Below are 26,594 nucleotides of genomic sequence, written 5' to 3' on the forward strand. Positions count from 1 at the left end.
CTAACGTACGCCTCCCAACTCGATCCAATTATTAAGCGAAGACAACAAAATTTCCCATCACTGAGTCCTCACCTCCAAAGGTACTTTCTCTTCTTTTTTATCTCTTTTATTATTATTATTATTATTTTTTAATCAAATGTTGGCGCTTTGAATTCGTTCTTGTTTCCAATCTCCTTTTTTTTGGTGATCTTTTCTGATATGGTGTTTTCTTTTAATTGCATTCGTGTGATTCAACCTAGTAGATATCGTATAGATTCAGAAATTTATTAATGAGATCTTTTTCGTGTCTCAACGATGGAATGGAAATAACACCGTATCAGTACTTATCTGTTCATGTATGTTGCGATGGTTTGCTTTTGATTGTATTTTGAGATGATATTCTTCTTTTCAAAGTGCATGTGGCAGTTTTTTTGTTTTTTATGCTGAATATTATTAGGTTATATGTGAAATGAAGATAAGATCTATGTTAGATGGATCTGTTAGTGGGATCTTTGAACATTGAAGTTGATGGTTTGAACTTCGACATCGGTCATATGTTAGTGGGATCTTCCTTATCTAACAATCAAAGTTCGATGATGCAGAGATGTTAGCATTGGTTGTCTTTATGTAGCATTATCTCCTATTAGAATAATTTTGAGTTTACTCTCTCTCATTTGATGGTTTTGTTTCTTGTGTTGTCCACTGTTTGATTGGAACTATGTTGAAATTTTTATGTGATAATGCTCACTCTTTGTAGATTGTATCTTGTATTTAAATCTAAATTGGTGTTTAATCTTGGTTGCAGTGAATCACATGGTTGTTGGTTGATTTCTCAAGAGTCATAGCAGGGGTCACTAAGATGAAGTCTTTGCTGTTTCAACTCATATTGACTTCCTTTGTTCTCTTGAACTCTGACAACAATGTGAATGCCGGTGTCACTAGTGACTTCATTAGGAAGGAATATCCATCGGAAGACATCCCGCTTGATAATGAAGTATTTGCAGTTCCAACAGGACATAATGCACCACAACAAGTAAGACCTTTTATTTTATTAACTTCACTTTTTCGCCTAGCTACACAATGTTCATAGGCATATGCACTTGTCAGTCCTATTTTTGTTATCAATGATCGTTATCAGTGCTTGGATAAGAACTATATTATGCGACAATGAAGACAATATTTCTAAGTATCAAGTTGTTTCATATTCCCTTCTGAGAATACTAGGGAACTTCCATTTAGGAAAAAATAGGTGAACACATTTTTGGAACATGCAAATACTTGATACTATTCTATGCATTATATCTGTCAAATTTATGTTGTTTGCTGAAAACTAATTAAATCTGCCCTTTTGAAGCATGTTTTCCAATTGCACAGCATCTTATCGTCTATTCATTGTTGGCTTCTATGACAAACCGTTACCAACATATACATAAGATGTTATTTAAACTATAGGTTCATATGACACAAGGGGACTATGAAGGAAAAGCGGTAATTATCTCATGGGTCACTGCTGATGAACCTGAGGCCAGCAAAGTACAATATGGGACGTCAAAGGGAAAATCTGAATTTATTGCAGAGGGGAAGACGACAAACTACACCCTTTATAAATACAAATCTGGCTATATTCATCATGTTCTTGTTGATAATCTTGAGGTAATACAGAATGGCTTATCTTCTTCAACGTAGTTGCCTGTTTTCATTAGAAGCCTATTCTACGTACTCCTAATATGGATTGTATTTGACTTTGAGTTCAGCTTTGTTTGAAGTTGTAATTGGCGCTTTATCTGAATCATGATGGGCACAAACTGGTTGCTTAACCATTTTATTTGCTTTTCTCAGTATGATACCAAGTACTATTACAAGATCGGGACTGGTCATTCGGCAAGAGAATTTTGGTTTCAAACACCTCCAAAAATCGGTCCAGATGTTCCTTACAAATTTGGAATCATTGGTGGGTGTTTTCCTCTGTAATCTAAACCGATGTTGGAATATTTTCTGTTACGTTAACCAAAGCTGTTCTGATGCTAGACAAGTTCCTGGTTTCAATTGAATGCCAGAGTTTATTCCTTTGGTCATATTAGAATCACTAATAATAGTACTATTTCAATTGAACCGCTGTTTACCGCTTAACCAAGTTCATCTCGTCTATCAACCATGTTTTACAACTTTTCTAGTGTTTCTCATGCATTGCAGAAAGATTCAACTCAATTAACATTAACCAGATCAGACTTTCTGTGCTTTCTGGATGCCATGTCTTTTCATTAACTCATATTGATGTGTTCCCTTTATATTTTTTTTCCTTTTTTTCTCATATTTATTTTGATTTAATTGAATACGTTACAGGTGATTTGGGTCAGACATATAATTCACTGTCCACCCTTGAGCATTACATGGAGAGTGGGGCAGAGACTGTCTTGTTTGTAGGAGATCTTGCTTATGCTGATAGATATGAGTATAATGATGTTGGTATAAGATGGGATTCATGGGGTCGCTTTGTGGAGAGAAGTACTGCATATCAGCCATGGATCTGGTCTGCTGGGAATCATGAAATAGAATACTTTCCTTACATGGTAAAATTATTGATCAAGCATTGCTATCACATTATTGCTCAAGGCATATGATACTTTTCTATACTATAAACTTTATTCCTTTTTCCCCTACTTGGGACGCACCCACTTGATGTGGCATAGCTGAAAATATTTGTTATTTGTTTTCGATGTTTACAAAAGCTACGAAACTGTATAAACTCACTCTTTTCAGCAGAACATTTAGAGTTATCTAGTTTAGTGCTTAACATTCTCAATTCTGGAAACATCTGCAGGATGAAGTTGTTCCTTTTAAGTCCTATCTCGAACGGTACCCTACACCTCATTTGGCTTGTAAAAGTAGCAGTCCTATGTGGTATGCAGTTAGACGTGCGTCTGCCCATATAATTGTGCTATCCAGCTACTCTCCATTTGGTACCTTTTTTTCACTTAAACTATTTTTATTCATCCTAATTAGCTATTTCCTATTGAGCATCCTTCGGCTTCTATTCTCGGAACTAATTTCACCTCGAACTTTTCCTTTTTCTTCTCGTCATTATATATCTTACCCTGAACTTGTTTTCAACTTGAATAGTGAAATACACACCTCAATGGGAGTGGCTTAGTGAAGAATTAAAGAGGGTTGACCGTGAGAAGACTCCTTGGCTCATTATCCTTATGCATATTCCTATCTACAACAGTAACGATGCTCATTTCATGGAGGGTGAAAGTATGCGAGCAGTTTTTGAAGAATGGTTCGTTCACCACAAAGTTGATGTAGTCTTTGCCGGTCATGTCCATGCATATGAAAGATCTGTATGGTTCTTTCCTTATCATTTCGCTTCCTTTTTTGTTAAGCACCACATTTTGGACTATCTGAAATGATGCAATTGGCTAAATGATAATTAGAGGCATCTATACTGAACTCTGCCATGCATAATATGTATGGGTCTATTTCGTTACCATTATTTATTTATTTTTATGAATTTGCAGTTCCGAATCTCAAATATAAGGTACAATGTATCAGACGGTGACCGTTACCCAGTACCAGACAAATCAGCTCCGGTTTACATCACTGTTGGAGATGGTGGAAATCAAGAAGGTCTAGCAGGAAGGTTAGTCTGAAGGCATGTCTAGCAAGAACATCAATGCCAATTCGCTACTAGTTTACAATTAAATCCGTAAGAACTTACACTAGTTAATGACTTGAGAAAATGTTTTTTTATGGTTCTGCAGCTTCAGAGATCCTCAACCAGAGTATTCTGCATTCCGAGAAGCCAGTTATGGTCATTCGACGCTGGAGATTCGAAATAGGACACATGCTTTGTACCATTGGAACCGCAATGATGATGGGAAAAAAGTGCCCACTGACTCGTTTGTATTACACAATCAGTACTGGTGAGAGTAACTAACCATCTCTTGCTCCAGTTTTGATGATGGGAAAAATCTAGTCTTTTAGCAATACTTATGTTTACATATTGTAGGGTTTTGGTCACAAATTTTGGCTCATGCTTATTGATGGGTTTGATGCATTTTTCTAACATTTGCATGATATTACCATGCAATGTATTGGATATGTTGAAGGAGAGTTTGATTCACTTCAAAAATGAGGTTGAACTGAATGGTTTTCTCGCAGGTCAAGCAGTCCGAGACGAAGAAAACTGAAGAAGATTCATTCGAGCAGCGCGCTTGGGTGGATTGCTTCTTACTAAGAAGAAGATGAAATTTCAACCAGAGCGGAATGAATCTGGTTGAGGAGACGAAAATGCCGACATTAATCAAATTGATTAAGCAAAGATGCTAATTACTTACAGGATGCTTTTACTTGCAGTGATCCTTTTCTTCTGATGAATGCTTGGAAATGAACACTTCAAATGGATCTTGAATTGTATGTTGTATCAAAATCTTTAGCATCATCACTGTTTGTGAATTGGGAACTGTTTTCTCTCTTTTTCTTCTGCTACACCCACATCTCCAGAACTGCAAAATAGTCCTTGGAAAAAAATATCAAAGAATAGATCCATGATATCGAAAAGGAAAGAATGGTCCCTCAATAAACAATATCTTTTTCGTTAAATTATAAATTACAAAATGATCTCTCAACTAAAAAAATTTACATTATTGAGTCATCTACTATTAAAAGTTACATTTACATCATCCGACGATTCATTTTATTCAAAATTTGTTTATTTTTGTTAAAAATAACCTCCAAATTTGTTTATTTTTGTTAAAAATAACTATAAGAGTTGTATGTAAGGATGGGCATGAGACATGAACCCGACAGATTTCGACTCCCGATCGAGTTGAGTTTTTTAAAAGAAATTCACGATCGGGTCGTATTTTTTAAGGATGATGTTCGGATCAGGTCGAATTTAAATTTAGGATGAAAAATATCCGACCCAAAAAAAATATAATTTTACTTGATATATTTAAGAATAATTATAATAATACCCCTTAATGTATTATTTGTTTCCAATTAAATCATTATTTTTATCGAATAAAAATAATATTTCTTATTATTTCGGATCAGATCAGATTAGATTCAGATTTTATTAATCGGGTCAGGTTCACGTCAGGTGGAGGGTATATATTTTTCGAGTCCGGCCCATCCATAGTTGTATGTACGTTAATCAACATGTGAACATACTAGTCAGTAGATTAACATTCAATTCAGATTACCATCTAAATCAAAGAATAGATCCATGATATCAAAAGGAAAGAATGGTGACCTACAATGATATTCAAAGGTGGATAGACAAAACAAAACCGGTGTTCATGGCGAGTCCCTATTTTCTCATGTAAAACTACCTCGTTTGTTCCAATCGGTAAAGTATCCCAAATTCAAACTTTACACGAATCATACGGTGCCTAAAATAAATTTATATACGGTTTTATGTACTAGGTGGTACCGGAGATCTTCTGCGGAGGAATGGTTCACCGGTACGAGATACAGAATATGGCCAAACCATTGAATTGGAATGAACTAGCAGCTTTGGCATACCTGAATTGCAAACTCGAATTTGCAAGGCCAAACCCGTCCTTGGGATCACTTAGGAATCGCGGAAAATGGGCTGCGGCATCCATTTAAGGTGCAGATTCAATTTTCCAGACTTAGCTCCCTCTAGCTGGAAGGTATCTTTGTATTCCCCTTCCAATATGACCCTAGTCAATGTCAAAATGCACCTCCCCATGTAGTCCTTCAAGATTGAAAACCAAAAAATTATTTAAGCATTTCTTACCATTGAACTTTAAAACGGACGAAACTGATGCAAACTAGGGGAAACAATGAAGATGGATCCTCCCACCATGTAACCTTCAACCCTATGTAACTGAAGGAAGTAGCTTAAAACTTCTTATTTTCTTGTCTAATTTGGAAACCGAACAGAATTAATATCAACTGTAAAGAAGACGATTTACCATTCCATAAGGGAAAAAAACAATTTACCTTCCCAAAAGTGTCATGGTCATAGACTTCAAGGATTAGCATATCATGCAACCCATCCTCTACAACGAAGTCAAACGTTTGATTCCAAACAGGATTCAAGCTGTCATTCACAACCTGACGGAGAAAACGACTTTAAAATTGACCATGAAATAGACAAAATAAATTAATAATGATAAAAACACCCTAAGGCAATCAAAATCTTACCCTAGTTTTGTTTTTTGCCTCTGATTTCTTCAATGTGAGCACAACATAGGGATCGGCCTTTCCCATTAAATCTGCAACAGGCAAATCTTCAGCAGATATCACTGTGACAGACAGTACTCCTCTAATAATAACCTCTTTTTTCTTATTTATGGCTGCTTCCTCATTTTCAATTGCATCTGTTCCATTTGCTCCACTTTTAATAACCTTCTCCAGGGAGGTCATTGAAACGTCAGAGGTAAAGGGGTTTGTAAAACCATTCTCCATGCCAATGGGACAATACAAGAGCTCCAAGTGCACCTAAAAAAACAACAAAACAATTTTAAGCAAAACATGAATATCGCCATTTCATACAAATAAAGCAACCCTTTTGGAGAATAAACAACATGATAAAAAGAACATAAGAAATAACTTAAAGAGTGAGAGAATGCGTACAACTTGGGGCCAACACATGCTGGTATAATCTGGTTTGGAACCAAGCCTTTCCATAGCATAGGTTCATGGGCTGGCTTTCTTGTTTTAGACAGGTAAGTACCCTTTCTCATTTTAAGAATTGGGGTTATAATCTTTATAAAACTATGCTAATTCTATGATGAGTGAGAAGTTATTGTAGATCGTATCGCCTTGACCTGCAGCTCTTCTAAAGTGGTTGGAGGATAATTTAGAGAAGATTCTTACGGTAAGGAAGTATGCTAAATGGCATACTGAGTTGGGTTGAATCATTGCATACCAAGGGTAGGACTTCTAAGGCTATCTTGCCAGGAAGAGCTTCGACAGGCATACCTTTACTACATTTGAAGAGAAGGGAACTAAGGAAATTTTGTTGTAATGTTGACAATATCTCGAGTTCCATAACATTTTCTGCATAAATTAGGCTGGATGACATTTTTAACATGGTTGAATCCCAGCAAAAGAATTCATGGAATAATGGGTTTCTTGGATAATGCAACGTTAGCTATCCCGAAAAGAAGAAAGGTGCATGAGAGAGAGGATATCGACTTTCAAAAAAGTGAGCTACCAAAGAAATTTTTTGCTAGATGTTAAAAGTATCCTTATATTAACCGTTCCAAAAGGAATTAGCACGTGTTAAATTGAAAGAAGGATATTCAAATTATTGTAGTTACCCTTGCATATACAACCCTGAAAAAAAACCTACTATGCATTCATCACAGTTTGAAAGAGTAAACAGATACCCTAGAAAATAATTACACATGAGTTTGATGAAAACATATATCAAGGCCAACGATGCACGACTCTTACTATATAACTAAAGGAAGTTACTCGATCTACTCACCTGCCCCCTGTACTTAGTATCTCTCTGGATCTCCAAGTCTTTAACCAGATTCAACCAGACATCCTTCACTTTACCAGGTTCAAGGTCCCTCAAAAGTACTTGAGCACATCCAATGAACTCAGATGCCTGAACTCCCTCATCATCATAGATTCTTACCACCAAGTGCTGAGTTGTGGCATCCTCAATAATAAATTCATAGTGCTCATTCCAAATAGGATTCAACTCATTGTTCTGCAGTTAAAACACAAATTTCTTTAAAACTGACTGGAGAAGTTTTTGAAACAGTTTTTCTTTTTCTTATGGAAGGAACAAAGAGGAAATAGAGAAGGCGAGGAAAACTTACGATTGTTTTACTTTTCTTTGTTTTGCTGGGTAAAGGACGCACATATAATACAGCATAGGGATCTGATTTCCCAATAATATCTTTGTTTGTCAAGTCCCGAGCCTGGACAAGCTTCACCTCTAGAATTCCAACTGGCTTTAACTCCAAATCACTGTAAATTGAAAGACATTAACTTCTTTTACCATCAGCTGTTTCACTGCTTAAGTATTCAGAGCGAGTGAATGACGCCACATCCTAAATATATCAACCACAGGTACTCACATCTTGTCTTTGGGATACACAAAGTATCTATGTTCAAGTGAAAGTACATTGGCATTACCAAGTCACCTCTCTTTAAAAAACAGTTTCAGATAAAATTCAGTAAAGTACTATGTTTTTGTTCGGATTCTTTAGCCTGACAGACGGGAGCAAAGCTCTTCATACCCTGTCCATATTCTTGGCCTAAGACCCTAGTTCCTTCTTTTCGATATTGCTCTATGTCATTATCCATTGAGAAAAAGGAGAGGAAAAGGACATACCTATAATCACCAGGCAAAATGGGTACAATTTTTCTCACAGGCCACGTGATAGAATCTTCAATAGCATCTCGTATCGTGCTCTGCATGGGAAACAATAGTACGCTAATCTCTTCAACATATGATCAACACTTTCCATCTCACAAAGTTCAATGACCACCACGTACCACAATCCATCATTATGTGAATCGCAAACACCACAAACCTCAATTCTAACTTGTATGCAAGCTATAAACACATTTAAAATTTAACGGAGGTTGTATTAATCATCTCATTGCTCACATAATGCTGCTAAAGGTAGCACGAGGTTTCAACTTTCAACTTTAAAAACGAAGTTTTAAGTCTCAAAATTCTCAGCAGCTCTCTCTCTAACTTATTTCAGCCACCATACTTCTGCCCTCTCTCATGACTTCAGTTTTCCGGATTAAGTGATTAGCAATGTTCCTCCATGTACTCAAAAGAACCCTTTACAATTTCATAACATGTCGAAGAAAATTACAAACTAAATCTCCAAGATGCACTGTTATGCTGAGCAGAAAACTAAAAGTAAATATCTCAAACTAAAATCTAAATTTCTCTCCAAAAGAAAAATGGTTTGTCTGTGGAAACAATGACGCAAAAATTAAGAACATAAGAAGAATCGGCAAAGTTGATTGATACAGTACAAAAAAAACTGAAGTAGTAAGGGTAATCCATTGTCAAAATTTGCACAAACCTCAATAGCATCAGAAAGTCCTGGAATAGTTGATATGTCACCACCAATGACTTTCAGGGTGAAATCCATTTGTTTCTGCAAGACAAAAATGCACATTAACCTAGTTACTATCAGAAAAGCGCATATGTCAGGGGCCTGTGTCTAGTGTACATGTGATGAACCTAAGTGATCACAAACCGAGCTAAATGATAAAATTAAATCCATTTGGATATCAGGGATATTATCTTCGACTGAAGCTACTAGTATTCATTAGTTTTTACTGAGATTTTACACACAACAATCTTTTTATTCCTATTTAGCAACCAAATCATGCAACAAAAAGGACACTAGAAACCACAGTGAAATCTGTCAGTTTTAAGTGTTAAAAGGAAACCAACATAATTATTTATCACAGGCTTATATCTTAGCTACTACAATTGATTTGGTAAGTGCTATCACCTTAATTAAAAACTTCAATAAATAGCAAAATAGAAGAAAATAAATTCATCCGCTCATCAGATTCCTTTTTCTCTTTGAACCAAAAATATTGCTACACATAAATATTATATGCTTTGACTGATACTGCCCTGGAACATTGTAATCCACAATGTATATAAGTACACTTGAATCTCAATCTCATTTCTTTCTGTTTCTACAACTTTTTCCATGGTAAGCATGTGTGCTAACACACATTAACTTGCAACATTGGAAGAAAATAACAAACCTTTTTTCTCAGAGAATAAGAAACAGCTCCAAAGCAAGGGAACTCATTCACCAGGGGCTTAAATATCAGCCTGAAAACTCCGGTGAATCCAATATCTTTCACCTAAGCCAAAGGAGAAAGGAATTACACATCATCAACTATCACTATGGAGAAAAAGCTTAACAAGTTGAGACACGAAGTTATATTAAATCCATTGCAAAGCGACATTTAGACAACAAGAAGGGAAAAAAATTGGTTTTCAACATTCATGTTGTTTACAAGTATAGTTTCTTATACAAAGTCAAAATGGTGGAACAGCCACATATAACAAAATTATGATGAAATATAGATCTAGGCAGGTAATTTGGCATTAACTAATCTAATATCTATAAGCCTGCTGCATGAAGTTTTTGAAAATTCCATCATACAAATTTTGCTAGATTGTATGCATAAATGATTTAGTTTCAATGTTGACTTCATTTCTTTGCTTTACCAGCCTTCAAACCTTGTTGGGATTGTGTGTCAAGACACTACCTAATCAACATGGTGTGCGAGAATGCCAGTATTGTCGGCATAAATGATGGTCAAAGAAAATTTGTGCTTGGTCATCATATTTTTTAATGATCAAACTCTTTTGATAACTACCCAGCAAATCCTCAGGACCTCAAGCATCCAAAGTTTCAATATCACTATTCAGTAAAACTACACCTTTAATCACATTTACAACCCTTAAACAATGTTGGCAAGCTGGAAGTTCGCCAGCAGAACATGTAGAACGATTTTGCAAAACAAGCATGAAATGAGCAAATTAGGCCGGATGATACCTGCACAGGCAGCGATACCCCAAGATAAGTCTTGATATCTAGTATTATACTTGAATTTGCATCCCACTGCATTTCCAACTCCATCGTAACACTATCAGCTTCATCTTCAATAATACTTACTCCTAAAAAATGACATTGCTTCATAAGGTTATCCAAAATTCTAAAGATTGAACCAAATTTTATAATCATTCACTCGAAAGCTCGCCCGAAAAAGTATCATTTTGTAAAATAAAAAGTTCATTTCGTTCATACCCAGCCTCATTTTGGGTTTTTAGAAGAAAAATAAAAAAATAATAATAATTTATAAGTCTGGTTGGATTCGTTTTTTTTCAAAGAAAGGAATATGAAATTAAAATAAAATAAGCTTCATGAATAACAATATACAATATTTAACTGTTAATATAGAACAATTATGTTTGGTTAATTACTGGCCTTCCATTTAAATTTAAAATGAAAACCAAAATTTTCAAATGAAGTCAAAATTATTTCCACAAACTAACCAGTAAACTGAGGTGCAACAGTGCCAAGAGTAAACCTAGAAAACTTTAAAGAAGACAATACGATCGGCCTATATTGTTCAAGCACCGGCTCCACCGAAGTCTTTATCAGATCAGAAGCTGCCTATAACACCAAAATTTCAACAAAATTTCTAAATGAAAAAAGAAGAAGAAATCAATTTGTTCTTCAGTTCCTCTGTTGATCCACCGAACAAAGCTTTTTACCTCATTAACGTAAGGCCATATCTTAGTAAGGTGCTGATTAAGCCATGTCAACTTCTGACGTTGCGAGAATACAACCCAAGATGGATAGAACTCTGCCGGCAAGATCTTTTTGGAATCCTCCACTGTCATTCTTGCAAAAGCAGCCACCGTAGTCGCCTGTAGCCAAAATGAAAATTTAGAGAGAAAAAAATCGATAAGGACGAAGGAGAAGGAAATAAAAAAAGAACTAACGAGCTCATTTCGAAGCTTGGATCGGGAGTTCTCGTTCCGAACAAAGAGAACGATTATAGCAAGGCCGACGATTAGCCCAGTCACAAGTCCGACGACAAATCCCATTTCCCGATACAGAGAATCGATTACTGTTAAGATCGGGATTCAAAAGGAGAAAAGAAAATCAGCAACAAAAGCAGAAAGGCGTGAGAAGGACAAAAACAGAAAGGTTAATTTAGTTTGAAGATTACACAGGGTAAAAAAGGCATCAGAGGTCCCTATATTTTTTAAAAATATTAATGTGGCCATAGTATTATTTTTTCCTCTCAATGTGGCCCTTCAACTCAGAAAATAAACTCAATGCGACCTTTTGATCAACGCTTTTCATAGTTAACCGTTACAGTGCTGATGTGATAGTTCACGGTGCTGACGTGACAATCTATTGGTTTGTTTCTTAAGTTTAAGAGTCACATTGAAAGAAAAATAATACGATGACTATATTGATTTTTTCTCTCTCAAAAGTACATAGACCTCTAATGTTTTTTGTCTTAAATGAATAAATAAAAGAGAAAATAACCTCAGTGACAAAAAATGTCTTATAATATACGATTTTAACTAATTTTTTTTGTATTTGCCAAAATGACCAACTAAATAGCAATGCGATCGATAATTCGCAACGCGATCTCCAGTATCGCAAATCAGTTTCCAGATTCGCAACGCGATAGTCCAAGTTCGCGTTACGATTTATTCCAAGTTCGTTGCGATAGTCGAAGTTCGCGTTGCGATTTATTCTAAATTCGTTGCGATAGTCCAAAATCGCAACGACTGGTGGTATTGCATTTGTTTCTTAAGAATTTTCTCTAAAAAAGATAATATTCGCGCAGACGTGTCGAAGACACGTATTACCACGACCACGACCACGATCACGACCACGACCCGAGACGAGACGGCGGCGGCGGCAGCGACTCGCGAGAGTCCCCCTTGTTCTCTATCACTCAACAAGGAAGTGGGAAAGCCAAGCATTAAATATCATTCCCAATAGTGTTTCCAATACTATGTGGGATTGAGCATTACCAACACTTGTTCCTAATACTATGTGGGATTGAGCCTTAAATAGTGATATTATTTGTGAATTATAGTTAATGACTTTAGTATTTGTGGTTCGTTTAGTTTTCATGCAATTCTAATTTATTTTCAATTGATTGTAATTGCACGATAACAATTTTTTTTATTATCGCGAGTGATGCAATTTTTTTTGAATGTTTTGCTTAAAATTGCAATAATCGCGATTGATTGTAGATTGACTTTTAATTATGACATATTTAATCGTATAATACTAATGCAATTGGTTGTTGATTTAGTTGTTTTAAGGTGCTTGATTGTTAATTGTTTCCTGAATAATCACATAGTATTGGAAACAAGTGTTGGTAATGCTCAATCCCACATAGTATTGGAAACACTATTGAGAATGGTATTTAAGACTTGGCTTTTCCACTTACTTGTTGAGTGATAGAGAATAAGGGGGACTCTCGCGCGTCTCGGGTCGGGTCGGGTCGTGGTCGTGGTCGTGATAATACGTGTCTTCGACACGTCCGCACGAATACTATATTTTTAGAGAAAAATCTTAAGAAACAAATGTAATACCACCAGTCATTGCGATTTTGGACTATCGCGGCGAATTTGGAATAAATCGCAACGCGAACTTGGACTATCGCAACAAATTTGGAAACTGATTTGCGATACCGGAGATCGCGTTGCGAATTATCGATCGCATTGCGATTTAGTTGGTCATTTTGGCAAATGCAAAAAAAGTTGGTTAAAATCGTATATTATAAGGCATTTTTGGTCACTGAGGTTATTTTCTCTAAATAAAAATAGTATTAAGATATTACTTTATTGAATCTCATAGCAATTAAAAGTTACAAAATAGTCTCTCGATTATAAAAAATTACTTTGTTGAGTCCATCGACTATTAAAAGTTATAAAATGATCACTCGATTATTCATTACGTTCTAAACTCATCCTTTCCATTAAAAAATTAAAGGTCATCTGAGTTAGAAGGTAACATGCTGATTGAGATATGATAGTCATTTGAGATTATGAGATCAAATTTTACCATATTTCAGTTAGCAAGTTAACATATAACTTAGAGCCTTAGATTGCCGTCGAATGTTTAATAGAAAATAACGAGTTTGAAACATAATGAATAATCTTGTGATTATTTTATAATTTTTAATAATCAATGGAGTCAAAAGAATAATTCTCTATAGTTAGAGGATTATTTAATAAATTTTAATGGTTCATGAACCTAATAAAATAATATTCCGGTGATCATTTATGTATTTTATCCATAAAAATATATTAAGAATATTTAATGAGATTATTAAGGCGGGTGGCGAGAAGAGAAGCGAAAGGTCGTTGACGAAAGGCACTTTTGGGATATAGCAAATGTTTTGGACACGTAGGATCTGGATTTTTCTATGGTGGGGTCCCCGTCGGCCTCGTGTCCTAAAGATTTCCTTTAAAGCGAGGAGAATCGACACGTTGCGAACGTCCAATCATATTCGTACTTGTACAACTTTTGTTAATGTACGAATTTGAATTATATATATATATATATATCTTTCACATTCTTATTTAATTACTTAAGTTTAAATTTTTTTAATTTGATCATTAAACTTTCAAATTATTTTTGTTTTGGTCACTATACTGTTCAATATTTGATGGTGTTACGACATGCCAACCTACATCGAAACAGTAACATTGTGGATCTCTACATAAAATTAAATTCAATCCAAATGATGATTTTTTTGAATAAATTGATTGTTTTATTATCCAAGAGAGCAGCCCTCACGTTACTACAAAGAATAACATATACCAGTTAAAACAACAACAACCCCTCCCCTTAAGGAGAATGGATGCCCAAGCTATACAAAGAGAACTATTAATCACATCCTGGTCAGTAGAAGACCTATGAACTCTCAACCTAATTATCTCTTTAATGAAATCAACAATATCCCTAACACTCCTATTAACCTCTCAAAATTGTCTATGGTTTTGTTCCTCCCAAATGCAGTAGATATAAGCACATCAAGCCAGCTTCAAAATGTAAACAATGAAGGACATACCTTTTAAGTAGGTAATTGCTCAACTAAGCTCCTCTTCCCAGCTTCCCACCGTCCTCTGAATCCTGCAAAGTCTAAGGACAACCTCTTAAACCCTATTAACAAAGAAACACTCAAAGAATAAATGATTATGAGCTTCCAGACTCCTCTTGTGATACCCTAAAATTTTGGTTAGTGACCATAAAGTAAATTTAAAAGTTTAGTGGCAAAATATAAGATTGGGAAAATTTTAAGTACCTAAATGGTAATTTCCCAAAAAAATTTATTCTATAAATGGATAGTTTATTCTTGAAAGTGAGGTTTTTATTGAAATCAGATTCTTGATCCGGAATTGGTGTTAAAAACTAGAAAGTGTTAAAGTCAGGTAAAAATTCTGTAAATCGGATCGAATAGAAATTTTGAGAAAATTCGAACGATGATAAATTAAACTTAGAAATATTATTTCAGCGTTTTAAAATGATGAAAAATAATATGGAGTATTGGATTTGAGAAATAATTTTCATGTTCAATTTGGACTGTTGGATGAAAAATGGCAAGATTGAAATTTTGGAAAAGTTGCATGGGCAAAGTTGTAAATGGAAAATTAATTTGTTTATATTTGACTTTATAAAGATGATAAGGGTTATGTGACTTTATATGGATGTAATTATCAAGTTTCATTAATAGTAAAATTGTCATTTCTCATTAAATGAATATTATATTCATTTAAGCTTAAATACATGATAAATTAACATGAAATTAACTAAAATTTAATGAAAACATAGTCCTTTTTCTCCTCCATTACGTGGCCTTCATAACCTAGGTAAGAGAATTTTTATTTTTCATTTTAAGCCAATTTATTAGGTTTTTGGATTAAGACGTGAAATAGAAAATTATTATATTTGATGAGTTCTATCATTTCATACCATTATTGCATGCTAATCTTGTTTGAGTTCAAAGATCCCAAATTCTAGGGTTTATGATCATATTAGGGTTTATGGAATTAATGTTGAATTTTAAGGTTTTTGAGGTTGTAGAATCATTTCCAAGCTTGTTTGATGATTAAATCATGATCAAACCTCCTAGAAATGCATTTGGCAGTTTCGGTTTAACCCTAAAAATTTGGGGAAGTTGTGATTGATGAAATTTGATTAGGGCTTTGATTATAAAGATTTTGTAAGGTTCAATAGAGGTTGATTTCATGCTCGAATCGAATCAAAACCAAGTGAAATCATGGAACCCTAGACTTGTACTATTCATCCTTGGCTTTTGAGGATGATAAAAATTATGTAGGGCTGGAAATGGTGTAGGACGTATTCTATAAGCCTTAGAAAAAATAAGGAACCATTTTGTAATTTTATGAAAGTTGGGAGACATATTCGATAATTATGGAAATCTATGGAATCTATGTGTAATGGTTCAATAGTTGACGTACTATGCTGAAATTAATGATAGAGTGTTGAAATTGATGTTAGCATGTGAAATTGGATCATTTTGGAAACTTGGTAAGTTTGGTGAGTAGTTTGAGAAGTTTGGAGGGTTTAAATGTAATTATGTAATTGTTAATGTACTAGATTGATTATGTTGATTCGATGCTGGAATTTTCAATAATGAATTTGAATTGAGCAAAGAGTAAAAGACCATTTCGAATGAAACAAAAAAGTTGAGATGAATTCTAAAAGAATTCATAATTTATGGTTAAAAATGCAAAGTTGAAAATGTTATGTGAAGTTTGATGAATTTAGATAAAAAGGGACTTGAATGGTCAATTTAAAGTGTTATGTTCAACAATTATGTTATGACATGGAATTAGTATCGAATGAGCATCGAAAGAATTTTTAGGAAATTATTTTCTATTGTGTGCCTATATTAGTAAGATTCTAACATGTGGTTTGAATTTGTAAATGTTTGTAATGATGCCCATTTAGATTGTGTGCTTGAAATCAAGACCAATCAATATCAAAGCTAAGGAAAAGCTTAAGGATTGAATGTAAATTTCTAAGGAAGATTTACAAGTTAAGGACACCAAATGAGTCTTAATTGTTATGTGTTTTATGGTTCATGCATGTTTGTTCATTTGGTGAGCTAATATAATTAGCGAATAAGCTGGAAATGTAAATTTGTGAAATTTGCCCAAAATTGTGATCGGAATAGTAAGTTTAGAAAATCATTGGAAATTATAAAGAAATAATTAGAGGATAAATCTTACACCGTTGGATACGTATATCAGTCTTGTTTTGTTTAAAACAAACAAATATTAAATCCGATGACTATATAAAATAATATGAATTTTTAATCGAGGATAGGTCAGAAAATAGGGTAGAAGATTCTGCTCAAAACAACTTCTGTAAGTCATTCTGAAAATTCATTATAAATTGTACAAATTAAACTAGAAGAAGTGCCTTATATTTTTAGATTTGTATTCAACTCCAGTTTTCAGTGGTATAAACAGAATAATTTTTAAGTGTGCATATTAATACAAAATAATATTTATTTAAAAGTAGTGCAAACTGTCATAGTAGTAATTTACGATAAATTTTGTAACCGAAGTAATCGAAAGAGAAGGAATAAACCTAGAGCTTAGTGAAACTTATATTTTGGACATAAAAATAAAGTGTCAAAATGAGTGCATTATTTATTTAAGTTATATCTCACTGAGGAAGACTTGTGATAAGTCAACATCGGATGACTTAAAAGAAAAGTTTGAATTAAATTATGGGATATTTCAATACTGATTAACGAAATGATTTATGATATATTTGGATATAAAATATCCAATATGTTTTTATATGATATTTTATTAAAATATATTTGAATGAAAATTCTAAAATGATTTTTGAGCAAGAACGGCTCAAAATATGTTATGTAATATATGTATTTTTAATTATGGATGATTTCGGGTATGAACTGCCTAATGCATTGGTTTTGATAAATTATATTGAAAAATGTTACTGATTGAAAATTTTGAATTATAAATGATATGAATTTAAAGTAAAGCCCATTGTATGTTGCATTGAGGGTCGTAGGTACAATTGACATGTCATGAGGTGACTGATTTTGATTCTGATCTGGTATATTTGCTACATCAGGCACACACATTTGACTCACATACCTTGCATTCTCATAAATATACATTTGGTTGTGAATCTGAAAGTAAAGTTATGAATCTGAAAATAAAGGTTCTGAAATATATCTGAATGAAAAGAATATGACATGATTATTATGTTTGATATTGATTATCATGGTTTTGACAAAATCACGAGATGATGATTTTCAGGTTTCTGATGAGGAATAACGACTTGAATAAGTCGATTTGAGTATTTAATGATTTTATTTAAATTCAAGTTTAAAGTTTTAAATTATTATAATATTATTAAGTTGTTTTATATATGATATTACTTTGGTTTGTTTATAATGTCTCACTAAGTGTATACTTAGCGTGTGATGATTTTCAAGCGTAAGTAAAGAAGAGCAAACGAAGTAAGGAGTTGAGCTTGGCATCAATCAACCAAGAATATTACATGTATCAATAATGACATCTCATTATTTTAATTTACTAGATGACATATATGCGAATAAGATATGCATGCTATATATAGTTATGAATATAAATATGAATCTAAGATATGTGAGTAAAAAATATATTTTTATCATAATAATAAACATTTTAAATTATATGATTATCGACAATTTGTTTTATGATAGGGAACAATATATAACTATCTAGTTAATGCCTAAAATTGTTATTGATTTTGGTGATCTAAATATTATATTATGATTTTAAGTGACTAATTTATTATATTGAAATGATTAAATTGGATAAGTTTTAAAGAAACAAATTTGTATCGATTTTTCAACTATAAAATGTCTGTAAATATTATGTGACATCTTTGACTCATATTCGGGTACATATACGAGTTAAGGGTATTCACCCTACCACAGATTTTGCAATCATCCTCAACATTAATCCCCATACTCTTCAAACGAACAACAGTTGGAAGCTTATCAAGGATTTACATCCATGCAATGAGAGAATGCTTAGGTATATTCATAGAAAAACAAATAGGCTTATTTCATCCAACTTTCAGCTTCTTATCCCTTATCTCATTCCACAATCAACGTGCAGAAACCTTAGACCCAACAACAGGATTATCCAGCAAAGGCCTAGCCTCCCCCCCTCAACTTCAGAATCTTCCTCAACACCCAGCTACAAGAGGAATTATTCTTCACTTGCCAGAAGCCCCTACCTTTAAAAACATACACCCTTACCCGAGTAACCCATAAGGAACCCTCAGAAGCAAGCAAAATTTTCATAAAAAAATAACACTTAAGCTTTATTCCAGCAAGCCAGATTCTTCACTCCTAAATATCTCTTAGCCTTGGGAACTCAAATACTAGCCTAATTCATCCTAGCACCCTTGGCAGACACATCACTTCCTTCTAGAAAAACCTAGAAATGAGCTACTCAACTTTCCTTTTCACAGATACAGACAAAACTAACTGCCTACACCAAAAATTGACTATACAATTTTCGAGTTACCAAAGGAACTTCTAAATACCTAACAGAAAGCCTCCAAGCTTTAAACCCGATAACATCATAAACAAAATCCACCAAAGCGTTAGACATACCAACAACAAAAATTTATGTCTCGGAAACATCAACTCTAAGACCAGAAAACTCATAGAATTGCTCCAAAACATTTTTGACCTTAAAACACACTACAAGAAATTTCTATTATTGTGACAAAATTAATTTCATCACTATTAATAGTTTTTTTGTGACAAAATAAATAATTATCGCATTAAATTAAAAAAATATATACAATTCTGAAAAAAACTAAAATTGTCATAATAATTTGTCACAAGTAACAAACATATGTAATATATGGTAACAAAATAAATTTTATTACAATTTTTTGTCACAAATGTTTCCCTCCAATTTTTTTGTGCCAAATTAAGATCATATAGTGACAAGTTTTGTAACTAAAAGTTTTCGTAATTATGACAGAAAATTTGTCACAACAAATAATGAGATTTATATTTGTTGCGACAAATTTTGTTTGTAATTATATATTTTAATTATAGTGACAAAATGTATAGTCATAAATGATTATCTCCAATTTTTGGTACAAAAACAAAATCATATAGTGACACGTTTTGTAACTATAAGCTATAATTATTGTTACGAAAAAAATTGTCAAAACAAATAATGAGATTCAAATTTTTAGTGAAAAAAATGTTTGTAGTTATATATTTTAATTATAGTGACAAAATATATTGTCATAAAGATTTACCTTCACATTTTTTGGCGCAAAAAAAGTCATATAGTGACAAATTTTGTAACGATAATTATTGATAATTATTACAAAAATCATTGTTACAAAAATAATGATATTCACATTTTTGTGACAAATTATATTTATAGTTATAAATTTTAATTATAGTGATAACATATATTGTCATAACTAGTTTTCTCCACTTTTTTGTTCCAAAATATTGACAAGTTTTGCAATTATAGTTTATAGTTATAGTTATAGAAAATGATCATATCAAATAATAAAATTCAAGTTTTTTTGTAATCAATTATTTTTGTAGTTATATAATTTAATCATTATGAAAAAATATAATATCAGAAATATTTCTCCCTATTTTATGGTGTCAAAAATGTTATATAGTGACAAGTTTTCTAACTATATATTATAGTTATTGTTATAAAAACATTATCACAATAAAAATTTCATGTTTTTTTAATTAATAAAATATTAAAGTTCTTTTTATGAAAAAATATATTTGTATTTATTAAAGTGGATGTATCTTGAGCTCTTGGCCTCGAATTATGATTCTATCATTCATTCTACCTCATTTTAAATTGAGTGAAATTCATTGAAAGAGAATTTTGATTTAGAAGATGATTCGATTCACTCGAATTTACAATATAATGGTATACATGAAGATAATAGTGCATGGGTAAAAATGAACAAATGCAAAATACAGTGAAAATGTAAAAATAGTTAGCAATATTCAAGGACTAAATTAAAATAAATATAAACATGCTTGTCAAATGAAGAAAATATTGCATGGCACAAAGGACTAAAATGAACAAATTTAGAAGTAGCATGCTCTAATTGAAAAGAAACAAATACATGTTTAAAACTAATACTAAGGACTAAATTGAGTCAAGCAAAAATGTCATGGCCGAAGTGCAAAGAAAATAACCACAGAAGATAAATAGACATGCACAAGGGATGAAAATGAACAATTACAAAGTTAAAAGTCAAAAATCATATGGAATTAACTAGAATAGGGTCCAAATTATAAATTTTAAGTTAAATATAGACTCTGGTGATTTTTTTTGAATAAAATTCAAAATACAAGGTTCATAAACTAAGGAAATGAAATGTTTACTGCCAAATTTGGCATTACATTATCTATGCAATAAACTTTTAATTACTTCAATTACAGTATTAAATCCTGATTTTGATTTTTATTATATAGCATGGTCGTTAAAATTAAAAAATGTATGATGATATAGACAAAACAACATCGTTTTAATTCGACTATTAATGCTCAAAATGACGTTATTTTAAGTGTTGAACCTTAAAAGTGTATCAAATTTGTCACTAAATTTTGAACGATTCACTTTTAGTCATTATACTTTTTCAGCCGTCATTGTCATTGTACTTTTTCAATTGTCACTGTCATTGAATCATCATCACCTATCACTGGTCGTCAATCATAATATCAATATCTAAACATTCGTATATCACTCTTCTTTCTTTTTTAAAGATCGATTTTTCATAAAATCCACTTAAGGTCGACGAAATTAAACAAAAAAAATCCACAACTTTAAGGGATTTGATTGAAGCATTATTTGAAGAAGACGAATATACCTTAAAACTAGTTTAAATCAAAGTATTAACATGTCAAACTTTTAGATAAATTTTCGTTAATTTTAAATAAATTTCAAAAAATCAATCCGACTGAAAGAAAGATATAAATAGTGAACATTTTGAAATATGAAAACATTTGTGCTAATGCTAGGCCTAGCGTTAATGGCTACAAAATTAATTCATTAGCAGGCTAGTGATTCATGATATGCATGTTCCGGTTGGGTCGAGTTTTTGGCTAACATGATTCAACCCGAAAATATATATAGTCTTCGCTTGAAACTTAATTCGAGTCGAGTTTAGGGATGGTTTCACTCGACTCAAACATGATTTGATTTTCTGAGATAAAATCTGAATCCGACCAAACACGAAATAAATATATTCATAAAAAATATTATTTTTCAATAAAAATAAGGATATAATTTAAAATAATAATATATAGAGAGTTATTATTGTAATTATCCCTAAATATATAAGGTAAATCTATATTATTTTTTGGGTTGAGTCATATATTTTTCTTCCTAAACTCGAACCTGACCCAACTCGAACCATTTTTTTTTAAAAAAAAACCTGACCCAATCAGGTCAAGTCGGATTGGAATCCATCGGATTTGGTCCCGTGCCCATCCCTATTAGTGATCAACTAAACTATCATCGGGCGTAAGGGCAAGAGTGATGGGCACAGGACTCGAACCCGATGGATTCCAACCCGAACGGGTCATATTTTTTTTAGAGGATATGTTTGGGTCAAGTTCGGGTGTATAATGAAAAATACCCAACTCAAAAAAATTAAATTTATTTTATATATTTAAAGATAATTACAATAATAACCTTTTATATATTTTTTCAATTAGATCACTACTTTTATTGAATAAAACTAATATATATATATATATATATATATATATATATATATATATATATATATATATTTCGAGTAGAATCGGGTTTGAGTTTTATATTAAAAAGTCGGATCAAATTCGAATCGAGTAAAATCACCTTTAAACTATGGTCAAGTAGGATTTCGGGTAGATGGTATATATTTTCGATTCGGGTCAGTTTAACCAAAAACCCGAACTGAAACCAACGCATGGCCATTCCTAGGTAAAGACCGAGTAAAAGAGTATTCCATTGTGCTTAGAAATGTATGAGTTTGAAAGAAAAGGTATTAAAGCTCATATTTAAGTCTACTATCTTTTATCTTATTCGGCTTTCCCAACTCCACCTAAGCAATCAAATGAACCAAACTAAAAGTACTTTGGAGTAGACTTTATTATTCGATTTTAACTGAATTAAAATTTAATACGATCAATCAAGTGAGTAATTAGATGTTAGATCAATTAATGATTAAAAATTACTCTCACACTCCTAACATCTATGGTGCTCGAATTCGAGTCTTCAAAAATAACAACAATTTATTTATCACAGTGGCCACTTAGTTCATGCAACAATTAAGATCTTTTAAAATTCAATTATTGATTAATTTTATTCTAAATCAATTTATTAATCTAAAATATTAAATATTATATATATATATATATAATAAACTCATTAAAAATTAAAACTCAATTATTTTTTAACCATATATCAATTAAACTTTCAATACCCGATTATCATATGTCCACAAAACATTACGGCTGGGAATGCCTGCCCATAATCAAGTATCCCCAAATTATGGATAAATTTCAAAATTACTCCTTATACTTCAATATGGTTTCAATTGAATCCTCAAAGCACAGTTCCAGTTAGATCTTTCCCTCATTCTAAGCCATGGTTATACATGTCAACTTGGATTTGCCATCAAAATCAATAGAATTGTTTTGAAGTCCAGGACTTAATTTAGAGTTTGACTCATAATTTAGGGACATCTGATGAATTTAACCCATGAAATAAAAGAAATGGCAGAACCTGTTGATGGAAATGGGAAAAAGCTCCAGTTTATTTTCCGTAACATTCAACTGATATTAATGTGGTCATAAGGTGAAGGTGAAAATAAAAGAAGAATAATGTAGATAATATATAGGTTCGAGCAAAACTTGATTCGACTTGTTTCGTCAACAAACCTAGACCAAAGAAGGTACTAAAAGTGAACCGCCAATTATAATCTATGGTTCAAATGGTTCTTTAAACATGGATTAAGAGAGCTCAGCACTAGCATTTGCCTTGTTCAACATTTGTTGATCACATAGGCTAAATGCATAGTGGCGTTGTTGAGTTCCTTGATCCTTTGACTTAGGATTAGTCGGTTCATTTGTTGACGGGGGCAGGGAAAAAATATAACTCAGCGATATAGTGTCACCTTGACGTGGTGGAAGTCATCGGTTAGTTATATCTACAAATTCCGAGTACAACCACGCAACCAAAGAATCCTTCTAGTGTGCATCTGTACTACCTGAAAAACCTATTGAGTTGAATGTTACCCAAGAAGAGCATCTAATTACTTAAGTGTGATCATCACACTACAAGGACAAGCATGTGACTGTAGCTCCCAACCGTGCTCCTGCCTTCTTGTAAACTATCTACGGTTCTCAGAACACTCAGACTCGGGTTCTTTTCGCCATCCTGATCCCTAAAACATGCGACTTAGCAAAGACTTGTCTCAATCACACAAGTGAAAAAATGTAATGGATAATCCCTCACCTGGCAGTGATGGCAAGCAGCAAATTGCACCAGAAAGTAAGGCTCAACCTAGCCTAACCTAATGTCAATAAGTAAAATGTGCCATCCAGTGGCTAACTTAAGAAGCATTCAATTCAACAAAGTTCTTGTACAAATATGCTAAAATCGATCCGTGCACGTTAAGGAGACAAGGAACATGAAATCTAGAAGCTGGATATATATAGTTCATGATCAACACTTCACTCTATGACAGCTAGGGGTATATATTTCACTACATTTCATAGTTTCAAATAGCTAATTAATTTGTCTAAAATACCTATAATTCTTTTCCTCTTTCATTTGTTTCCTGAGCTTTGTGCAAGTAGAAACCTACAAATCATTCCACATATGTTGAGAAGGTAAACATTCCTCATATGGCTCTCAACTGATCAAAAATTATTTATTAAAATGTTCGAGTAATTAGATGTGTCATCAGAATTAGATCATCCAACTATTAGATATCAATCATGTTAAAAAAATTATTTACATTTCACTCTCGGCTGCACTCCAAAAATGCAACTCGTGGTAAGCATTTAAATTTTACAAGCAAAACTACTAGAAAATAAAAATTGCGGGAGATTCACTAATACGCTCAAAAGACCACTAATTTTGAAGGACAGACTAAAATTTAAACTATCGTTTACAAACCTGACCCGTTTCTTCTATTATTAGTCGATGACCCTGGTTGCCAGCAAAATTGTTCATCTTCTGAGTTGCCTCCAAATGTTGCCTTACGTTTTCTCACTGCTGCCCCAAAATTGTGATCTTCACTTTCCATGAAGCACTTTCTTGAAGATGAGCCAAAGTGGTCATTAACAGTCCTCTCCGGGGAAAAACGGAAGCCTTTACTCGTTTGTTGAAAATCATCATTAAGTTTGCCCCCACAGCTTGGACTGACATCTTTGGCTTCACAAATTGAAGAAACTTGCATACAAGGGTCAGAAAATAGACCCAACCGCAAGGACAAATCACATTCTTTTGCAAATGACTTCTCGTGGTAGTGCCCGATGTGTTGTCCAATTCTCTTACTACCAACATCGACATCAGAAGGAAAAAAATTCTGCAAAGAACCCCTTTCAGCTGGCTCTAAAATAGATGTACCAATAGGTCTCCCAACAATTATCGTATCAGGCACTATATTTTCCTGAACCGGGCAACCTGTCTGGGACTCTGCATTTTGATAGTCAACTCCATAGTAAAGGGGGTAAACTTGACCCAAGCTCGGTGGGAAGTTAGTTTCTGTCCTCATCAATTGGTCATGGTCAGATGGACAATTTTCAGATAGAAATTGATAACCATGGCGGTTAGTTTGTGAAACCGAAACATTTGAATTCACGTTGGTTGTTATTCTTGCAAATTGACTGCCAGACTGAACCGGTGATAACTGAGAACACCGTTCCTCACTGCTTTTATCCAAAATACTAGGCGCTGCAGGAACAGGTTCGGGTGCTCTTGGCGTAAGATAAGTCCTAGGATTACAGAGTCTTTGGCTCCTTGAAGCTCTCACTGGATAGCACCCTAGATTAAGGGCAGCTAAAACAACATATGTACTACAATCTTTCAGTCCAACTGGTTATTGAAACTAGTTCCAATTTGAAAAGTTCATAAAGTTGCAGCTAATGTATATCGAAATGAGACAAACCGTTTATTAACAATAAACTCAATCCAAAAATATCCCAGAGTAGAACATGTACAATCCAAAAAGAAAAATCCAATAGTACCTTCAACACAAGGTGGCAAAAGCTCTCCTGTTTCGGTGCTCTCATCTCGACGGATAATCGTGTTGATGGCATCGTTAACACGGTCCCATAGGGTTTCCGGGTTCGTGTATTCACCCTAAAAACAACATTAAGAGAAGAGCAAAATTAAGTTCAAAAGTAAATACAGATAAAAGAAGGAAAAAAAATATCCACAAAACCGAAAAGAGAAAAGAACCTCATAATTGGCTTTGGAATACATAATCTCCTCGGCTTTGACGATGACAGTAATTATCTTATCTTGCCATTCCTTGTTCTTCTTAGTAGCCGTGCTATGAGTTCCCATAGCTAGCCTAAAAGTCAAACACATGGCGGGCATGGAATTAAACCACCAAAAAAGACCAAGTAATGCTGCTTAAAATGTAACGAGATTAAAGACCCTGAACCTTAAAATCTGCTGAATGATGGAACCTCTCATGGGTTGGTGTCTATCGCAATGCCAAGCTCTTCTTACACACTCGTAAGGTCTAGGGCCTGGCCTTGGCATCTTTGATCTCTCTTCTTCAATGGTAAAAATAAAAGAAAAATCTTGAACGGTAAAACAAGAGAGAAAGGGGAATGAGGAGAAAATTTGAAGCTTACCCAGAAGAAAGTATTGAAAAATGGCACTTTTACATGGAAAAGATTACCATTGTTTACACACTTCACTCAGCTTTGGGGTCATCATTTTGCAGTATAATAAAGGTTTATTTATAATTAATATCCTGTAATTATTTTTAGATTGACGGTTAAAA

The 26,594-nt window shown here is 33.3% G+C and overlaps 3 protein-coding genes across 4 annotated transcripts; 1 reads left to right on the forward strand and 2 right to left on the reverse strand.

Moving 5' to 3' along the window:
* LOC120201454 (bifunctional purple acid phosphatase 26-like) lies at window positions 1–4,451 on the forward strand. 2 transcript variants are annotated; one of them, XM_039202069.1, is made up of 10 exons: window positions 1–80; window positions 785–1,012; window positions 1,432–1,632; window positions 1,819–1,930; window positions 2,323–2,549; window positions 2,801–2,939; window positions 3,100–3,320; window positions 3,498–3,619; window positions 3,741–3,902; window positions 4,141–4,451. In XM_039202069.1, exons 2-10 carry the CDS (start codon window positions 839–841, stop codon window positions 4,214–4,216), a joined length of 1,434 nt encoding a protein of 477 aa, XP_039058000.1. In that variant the 5' UTR covers window positions 1–80; window positions 785–838; the 3' UTR covers window positions 4,217–4,451. The 2 variants fall into 2 exon arrangements, with proteins under 2 accessions (XP_039058000.1, XP_039058003.1); XM_039202072.1 differs by lacking the exon at window positions 1–80 and adding an exon at window positions 253–274.
* A 1,067-nt stretch (window positions 4,452–5,518) lies between these two features.
* LOC120201473 (synaptotagmin-5-like) lies at window positions 5,519–11,625 on the reverse strand. The gene is made up of 12 exons (XM_039202078.1): window positions 11,477–11,625; window positions 11,246–11,401; window positions 11,024–11,144; window positions 10,524–10,645; window positions 9,721–9,822; window positions 9,018–9,092; window positions 8,306–8,385; window positions 7,788–7,938; window positions 7,445–7,675; window positions 6,154–6,450; window positions 5,950–6,063; window positions 5,519–5,701 (listed from the first exon to the last, which is right to left on the reverse strand). Exons 1-12 carry the CDS (start codon window positions 11,579–11,581, stop codon window positions 5,555–5,557), a joined length of 1,701 nt encoding a protein of 566 aa, XP_039058009.1. The 5' UTR covers window positions 11,582–11,625; the 3' UTR covers window positions 5,519–5,554.
* Window positions 11,626–24,309: 12,684 nt separating this feature from the next.
* On the reverse strand, window positions 24,310–26,422 carry LOC120201485. The gene is made up of 5 exons (XM_039202085.1): window positions 26,247–26,422; window positions 26,039–26,153; window positions 25,825–25,939; window positions 24,752–25,636; window positions 24,310–24,433 (listed from the first exon to the last, which is right to left on the reverse strand). The coding sequence occupies exons 1-5, from the start codon at window positions 26,345–26,347 to the stop codon at window positions 24,381–24,383; spliced, it is 1,269 nt and encodes a 422-aa protein (XP_039058016.1). The 5' UTR covers window positions 26,348–26,422; the 3' UTR covers window positions 24,310–24,380.
* Window positions 26,423–26,594: the final 172 nt, after the last annotated feature.

This window comes from Hibiscus syriacus, unplaced genomic scaffold (assembly GCF_006381635.1).
Source record: "Hibiscus syriacus cultivar Baekdansim isolate YM2019G1 unplaced genomic scaffold, ASM638163v2 tig00000340_pilon, whole genome shotgun sequence".
NCBI lineage: Eukaryota > Viridiplantae > Streptophyta > Magnoliopsida > Malvales > Malvaceae > Hibiscus > Hibiscus syriacus.

Excerpts from the sequence above, each read along its gene's own strand:
- LOC120201454 (XM_039202069.1), top strand. The coding sequence starts at position 839 with ATGAAGTCTTTGCTGTTTCAACTCATATTGACTTCCTTTGTTCTCTTG. Across the intron at positions 1,013-1,431 it reads GACATAATGCACCACAACAA|GTTCATATGACACAAGGGGA; the intron begins GTAAGACCTTTT and ends TTTAAACTATAG. Across the intron at positions 3,903-4,140 it reads GTATTACACAATCAGTACTG|GTCAAGCAGTCCGAGACGAA; the intron begins GTGAGAGTAACT and ends GTTTTCTCGCAG.
- LOC120201473 (XM_039202078.1), bottom strand. The coding sequence starts at position 11,581 with ATGGGATTTGTCGTCGGACTTGTGACTGGGCTAATCGTCGGCCTTGCT. Across the intron at positions 9,823-10,523 it reads GGGTATCGCTGCCTGTGCAG|GTGAAAGATATTGGATTCAC; the intron begins GTATCATCCGGC and ends CCTTTGGCTTAG. Across the intron at positions 7,939-8,305 it reads ATTTTGCCTGGTGATTATAG|TGATTTGGAGTTAAAGCCAG; the intron begins GTATGTCCTTTT and ends TTCAATTTACAG.
- LOC120201485 (XM_039202085.1), bottom strand. The coding sequence starts at position 26,347 with ATGCCAAGGCCAGGCCCTAGACCTTACGAGTGTGTAAGAAGAGCTTGG. Across the intron at positions 25,637-25,824 it reads TTTGCCACCTTGTGTTGAAG|CTGCCCTTAATCTAGGGTGC; the intron begins GTACTATTGGAT and ends ATGTTGTTTTAG. Across the intron at positions 24,434-24,751 it reads TAATAGAAGAAACGGGTCAG|GTTTCTACTTGCACAAAGCT; the intron begins GTTTGTAAACGA and ends AATGATTTGTAG.